The 7,666-nt window shown below is 40.4% G+C and overlaps 1 protein-coding gene across 1 annotated transcript; it reads right to left on the bottom strand.

Annotated features, from left to right (window-relative positions):
- Positions 1-780: 780 nt before the first annotated feature.
- Positions 781-2,385, bottom strand: LOC114466644 (general transcription factor II-I repeat domain-containing protein 2-like). The gene has a single exon (XM_028452239.1). It carries the CDS (start codon positions 2,383-2,385, stop codon positions 781-783), a length of 1,605 nt encoding a protein of 534 aa, XP_028308040.1.
- Positions 2,386-7,666: the final 5,281 nt, after the last annotated feature.

The raw sequence follows: 7,666 nt of genomic DNA on the forward strand, positions 1-7,666 counted from the left end.
TATTAATAACCCTTTCCAGGATCTTCACAGAAAACAAAGTCAGGAAATAAATAAAAACACTATTAATGAAATGAATAACACTATTAATGAAATAAATTATAACCAAATAACCCTCTCTGGGATCTTCACAGAAAAAGTCAGGGAATAAAAAACACTTTCTGAAATAAAATTACAATATTTATGAAATCAATAAAAAACAAATAACCCTCTCTAGGTTCTTCACAGAAAAAATAAAGTCAGGAAATATATAACAACACTATTTATGTAATAAATAATATCCAAATAACCCTCTCTGGTTTCTTCTCAGGAAATATATAATAACAATATTTATGAAATAAATAATCACCAAATAACCCTCTCTGGGTTCTTCACAGAAAAAAATAAAGTCAGGAAATATATAATGACACTATTTATGAAACAAATAATAATCAAATAACCCTCTCTGGGTTCTTCACAGAAAAAACATCCATGGAACATTAACTTTCTGTTGTGCCGTGCACAATCTTAAGAGGTAAAAGTTCAGCTTAGTTGTCAGAGCAGAATGTAGGTTCTAGTAGGCTTGTAGACACCGCTGTTTGCAGCCCTCTCTCATCAACTTCCCTGTGAAAACCACAAAGCCAGCAGACTGAGAAACCAAACTAAGTGATACAGCACAATACATTTCACTACCAGTATGGTTGTGGAGATGGATTTTATCCCAGTAGATTTTTTTATGATTATATTTGTTTATACTCAGAACGACTCATTCAAGTCAGAAAAGTGAGCTTACCTGTATGTTCATCAGTGTGAACTGTGCGCCTGCATCTGGCTGGTGAGAAGGTTAATGTCAGGTTCCATTCTAGTCACAGCCAGTCTCAAACACTGATGCAGATGTTCATCCGTCAGTCTTGATCTAGTCGGAGTTTTCAGGTGTTTCATGTGTGAAAAGGTTTGTTCGCAAATATACGTACTGCCAAAAAGTGTGGACATCTTCATTGCGTGTTTTTTTATGTTAGGGTACGTGTCGTTTGGGAGGGCGGCATAAAAGTTAATGAGACTGTTGGGCTTGAATGCGTCTTTCAGAACATCACAGTTCTGTAACTCAGCCAACTCAAACTGATAAGAAGGCTGGGCTTCATCGATGTCGGCAACAAAGGGGTTCTGAAAAAGACGGATTTCTTTTGCATTAACATGTAGTTCACGGAATCGCACACCGAACTCCGCCTTCAGCATTTCCAGTGCTTCCACACACTTTTCAGCTGGGAACGGGACTGCTGGGTTCTCTGTAGAGAGGTTTTGGGTAGCAGGGAGATGGATGAAGTTGTGCTTTTTCACTTGTTCCAAAAGCAGCGCTAGTTTCACCTCAAATGCTTTTATGTGGGAATACATGTCGCAAATGAGTTTCCCCTGGCCCTGTAGCTGCAAGTTGAGGCTGTTCAGCATTTCTGTCACGTCTGTTAAAAAGGCGAGGTGCCATTTCCATTCTGGGTCAATCAGCTCTGGGATTGTTTTGTCTTTTAAATGAAGAAATGCGTTAATTTCGGGTAGCAGCTCGTAAAAACGCCTCAAAACTCTGCCCCGGCTTAACCATCGGACCTCCGTGTAGTACAGCACATCGCCGTGCGCAGACTCCAGTTCAGTCAGGAATTGTTGGAACTGCCTGTGTTTAAGTCCGTTTGCTCTGATAAAGTTTATGCATGACACCACAACCTTCATGACAGAATCCCACTTCAACACTTTGCAGCACAGTGTTTGCTGGTGAATTAGAAAGTGGACTTGTAGCGGGGCGGTGAGACCCCGTTTTTCTATCTCCCGGTTCATGCGTCCTATTAGACCCCGAAACGCACCCACCAAACTAGGAGCCCCGTCAGTCGTAATGCTGGCAAGCTTTGACCAGTCCAGGTCCAACTCTTCCATGGTTTGACATACTTTGCCGAAAATATCCTCCCCCATTGTAGTCCCTTTGAGACTTTGGAGGGCTGCCAGCTCCTCGCACATCTCAAAGTTTGCACTAACTCCACAAATAAAAATGAGCAGCTGCGCCGTGTCCTGCACGTCCGTGCTCTCATCCATTGCTAATGAAAAAAAGTCAAATTCTTTCATCTTCTGCTGCAGCTGGGCATATACATTGCCCCCGATTTCTTCAATGCGTCTGGTGATTGTACTCGCAGACAGACTCACGGCATTAAAAACATCTTTCTTATCGGGACACACCTCCTCCACGACAGCATTCAAACATTTCTTGACAAACTCTCCATCAGTGAAAGGTTTACCGCTGCTTGCTATCAGTTGAGCAACCCAAAAGCCGGCCCGAATGGATGCCTGGTTCAGCTGAGCTTGGCGTACAAATGTATTCTGCTGAGTTAACAGTCCACTTTTTAGCTTTGCGAGTTTGTCTGCGCGCATTTGGCCTTGCAAGCTATCATACTTGTCTTTGTGACGGGATTCATAGTGTCGGCGCAGGTTGTATTCCTTAAATACTGCCACCGCCTCCTGACAGATGAGACAAACAGCCTTTTCTTTGCATTGAACAAAAGAATAATCGTTTGTCCATTGCAGGTTAAATACCCTGCATTCAGAATCAATTTTTCTCTTACCTAACCTTTTCGCCATTATTCTGTTCTAACAGGGAGGGGCAAGTCTAGGAGGGGAGGGAAGGGGAGTGGAGGGGAGGGGAGGGAGGGAGGGAAGGGCACACACTGCAGAAGGGTGGAATAGCATGTCATGTTCTATGCGGGTAATCTCGATCGCGTGGCCAGACTTTAAAAAAATCATAAGGTGTCTCTGGTATTGTTCAGGGGGCCGGGCCAAATGTGGAGGAGGGCCGTATCCGGCCCGCGGGCCGTAGTTTGGGGACCGCTGGTCTAAAGTATAATGCTATCCTCTTCTGTTTACACGTACCGGGCCATGTTTTCACGGAGATAATTGGTCATGTGACCAGGCACCTCACGTCATGTGTCCATGTACATCACGTTCTGTGCCGTGTATTTGTGGGAAAAGTGTTTTCATAGCGCTTTTGCGACACAATATAGAAACGTCTGAAATTCCTCCTCATGAAAGCGTAAAAACCTTTTAGCGATATTTGAGTGTTTTTTTGAAATTCAGGTGTTTCCATTACCAATTTTTATTGCGCTGTTTAGATTTTGCGCATTTCCAAGGGTAACGGAAACACAGCATAACTCTGTCCTCTGATGTTACCGTAATGGTCGTAGTGTCACTACAAAGTTTTATTTCTTGATCCTGCCCTATGCTTTTTCAATGCATTGATGTATTAATTCAGTCATACACCAAAATCTATTTAAGCTGAAAAATGTGGCCTCTCACATCAATTATTGTTCTGTGATTTATTTAGATTATTAATTACAATGTCTTTAATTATTTAGATTAAAAATAGAAAATACAAATTTAATCGAGTCCCACCTATATAAGTATGAAGTAGTGATATTGATTGATTCTTGTCCAACTTTTGACATTTTAGTGAAAGTATCAAGATTTGGCACATTTTCTTTCAAAACTATAAGAGTGACTGTCTTCTATGGGTTGAAACCGGGCAATTGCAATTGAATTTTGTTATTTGCTAAGAGCGCGCTCCCGATTTTACGCATATCCGCACACCCGCAAGAGTTGAAAATATCGAACTCCTGCTACTGTTTCGCATGACGAAAGCCAATCAGAGTCTTTGCTGACGATGATATCAGGCCGTCAACACAGACACCGGTCTGTTCACCCATTCAACCATGGAGTAGAAGCTGTGTGTGACCACCTGGAGCTGTATGACACAGCCTTTATAACTTTATGACTAGGAAGGATTTTGCGTGGAGAAGAATCAGCGAGGAGGTGGTAGTAGCAGATAAAAGTTCTCTCTGTAGTTTTCATCTTTGAAAGTCGGCACTGAGCTAGGATAGCATTAGCCACTAATTACACCGGCTTTTTTCACTGGTGGTTTATGTTTATGAGAGTAGAAAAAGGAGCGCAGCTCCTCCCTTCAGCAGGCAGTGAAACTTATCGAGTTGGATGTGTCGCTGGTGGGTGGGGCTTCGCTTCAGATGCACGTATGATGCGAATGAGAACATTTTTTGATCCAGCGGACCCTGCAGTGCGTTTCGTATGGCAGATGCGTCCGATGCTGCAGAAGACGCATTCGGTGTGCAGCATAAGTCTGTCCTCTGAGGTAATCGTCACAGTGCAAAACCACACTGATGCTAATGACAATTTTTTTGCCATGTTTTATCAGTTTTTAACTGATTGCCTTGACAAAACTAAAGACAAAAACATAGAGATGCCAAAACTGTTCATTAAGGATGGAAATGATGTGCAGTTAGGAGAATTATAACGTAATTTGTTCGTAATGTATTTTTTTTTTTTTTGGCCCTGTGTCAGAAAGTAATGAGTTCATCTAGTTATCAGTCTTTCTGAACCTACACTGTAGGAAAAGACACTTCCACAGAAACACGTTTGACTTTAAATATGGCTTCCACACTTTCTTCTCACCTCACACACAGTTTTCCTTCACTCATCCTCATCTTCTGACCTTTTTTCTCTTTGTTTGAGACTTATCAAGATTCAGTGTGCAGTGTCGCTATTAGTCATGTCATTTTAGTGTGGCCCTCTGTTAGCTAAAGGTCTCTTTTACCAACTACTTGACGCACCATCTCCTCTCTGCCCCAGGGACCACAGTCTTCAGGTTGACCCCACCTCTTACCTCTGCCAAGTCATTCTCTCATCACCGATCAACATTCTGGCCCCCTGTGAACAGCACACAAATACCAAGTTGCCTTACATGATTTACAGATAAACTACAGACATGTCTGTTCATTTTGCTAAATATGTTGTTTTCACTGGGCTCTGGTTTGATTAGAGCTTTTTTTGGATCAGTTGGCACAATCCACAATGGTGTTGTTAGCACAAAATACTTGTGTCTTTATATGGGCTAATTAGTTTTGAACGCAAAGTTTCCATCCGCCTCTTTATAAAACCATGCCTCCTAAATGAAGCCAGTGGAATGTGCAAACAAACATTAAAATACTTGCTTTTCTATGCTGTTTATAGATTTTGATAATTTACCAAGATTGCATGTACACTGCTACATTCTGGAGGAAACATTTGAAATATACTACTTCGTTGTTTGAGAAACCGGCTTCAATGGGATTCTTTTTTTGCAATTTGCAAGTATCCATTGTTTGCATTCGCTAACGGTACCAATGTAACATGGCAAATACATATCTTATCAATACATATATCAATGAATACAGTATATAGACTCTCGAATAGTAATGATAGGGCTGGGACTTTGTCACATTAATTGCGATTAATTATTTACAGAAAAATAACGCACTTTTTTCACTCCAAATAGAACGGAAACTTTCTAATTGCACGAGAAAAAAAACAAAACAAAAAAAAAAACAAAAAAGATGTGTGCAAATTGTTGATCACCGTAAATCTTCCACCTCCAACCTTCCAGTGGAGCTCTTCCACATCAATGCTAAACATGTAGCAGCTAGTCACCTAACTACACCCGACAAGATGACAGGGTTCAGAGCCAAAATTAATAATTCCATGATTGACAAATTAACAAACTCACTGGATAAATGGATTGCAGTGGATTGTCGACCGCTCACAGTGGCACAGGATATGGGGCTCGAAGCGCTGCTATAGATAGCGTTTTCGGACCAACTTATGAACTGCTACATGGAAAGACAATGTCAAACAAGATTCATCAACTTCATTAGTAAGTCTGTTTATTTCATGCCATGGATATTCTAACTTTTTTGCACTGTTTCCACTTCTCTGGAATGTACTGTACTGAGCACATTTTTTTTTTATTTTAAAGAAGCATAGGGCAGGATTTAAAAAACAAACAAACACTAATTTCAAGTCTTTTATTGCTAATGGGTGCTGAAGCATTCAAAACCAAAGAGAATGAGCCCACACATATCTCCCTATTGCCTTGAACAGGCTGTGTGATGCATTTTGTTCTGCAATTTCGAGGCAGAAATTCCTGCGCCATCTGCGGACGGGATGTCAAATGTCACTGATGCGCATCCTCGGCTCCACGGCTTGGAGAGGCATTTACTCTGCCGGAAATAAAAAAGAAGAACAAGACGGCTTGGAGACTGAAAGACCAGGCTACTCTTTGGCTCCGCGGAGGCATACGTAGAGGTCTTACAGTAAACAGTCAAGTGACAGGTGAGTAAAAAAACCCTTGTCACAGTATCAGCTGCACATATAAAGAGTTCACGGGTGCTCCCGTGGCAGCTTGGCTGATGACTGCAGTTACCCTAATGGCCGTGGTGTCACTATGAAGTTTTATTTCTTGATCCTGCCCTATGCTTCTTTAATGCAACAGCAAATTTGTTTTAAAAAGTCAGGAAAAGCATGAATATAGTATGTGCCTTGTGAACAATGCAATCATAATATTCTTTATTCATATTGCACGTGTTATTTTAGCACTCAGTGATTAAAATAATAAACACAATTTTGTTGTTTAAGCTCATTTATTGTTTTTATTGATTCAGTCATACACTAAAATCCATTTAAACTGAAAAACGTGTAGCCTCTTATGTCAAATATTGTTTGGCGATTCATTTAGATTAATTGAGATTAATTGATTACAATGTCTCTAATTCAGTAGATCATTTTTTTTTAATCGAGCCCCACCTATATAGGTGTAAAGTAGTGATATTGATTGATTCTTGTCCAACTTTTGACATTTTAGACTGACTGCCCTCTATGGGTTGAAACCGGGCTATTGCAATTTAATTTTGTTATTTGCTGAGAATGGTACTTTGTTACATTTTGGACCACTGTCGGCACCGCCCCACCAATAAAAACTATCACCTGTCGACTCTGCAATGGAATAATGAATATTGAGTCGGAAGTTAGCATAGCATGGATTGCTCTTTGGAGGTTTTCTGAAATACCCCCTAGTGGCATGTCAGTCAAAACCTGTTGTTTAATTATTCTTTAAGTATTCATAAATTGAAACAATCATCAGTAAGAATTCTCATTTACCTCAAACCCACCGTTTATGTAGCATTTGGATCGGCACTATACAAATACAATTGAATTAAAAACAAACAAACAAACAAAAAAAAAAACACAGACAAATATAAGTTGCGGTAATTTGCTTTGCAGGCTGAAAGAGATAAAATCACCTCCCTGCAGTCATTACACTTTGTTAGACAGAGAAATTGAATGTTGTCTTTGTTTATATCGCAAAGATGTTTGTCATTTTAAGAGTTTACATTATGTCGCTGAGACACCTGTTCGCTGGCAAATCAAACAGTTTCTCCCAGAATGACACCGACCTAAATTGCACTCCTTGATTCGCAATTTGAAACACTATCAGAGGATATTTTATCCCCGTGATGCACATTTCTGTGTATTTTGGATGCGCCGTAATCTGCCCTCGTCAAACTTTGCCTTTTTTAAATTCTTTGTTGTCTATGCTGCTGTTTTGTGCCGACTTAATTATACTAATCATTTATCAACCACTGCTCCAAATAGCAATTTTCCCATGGCTGAGGTGTTTTCTGCATCTGTTTAACGAGCAACACTTTCGTGCTTTGCATTCTACAGTCTTTATTTCCATCATAGCATGAACGATGTGCCGTCTTTAATTTGAAATAGCTTCAGCGAGAACCTTGCATGAGTGTAGCCTATGGGGCAAAACAAAGCAAAATGTATT

This window comes from Gouania willdenowi, chromosome 7, assembly GCF_900634775.1.
Source record: "Gouania willdenowi chromosome 7, fGouWil2.1, whole genome shotgun sequence".
NCBI lineage: Eukaryota > Metazoa > Chordata > Actinopteri > Blenniiformes > Gobiesocidae > Gouania > Gouania willdenowi.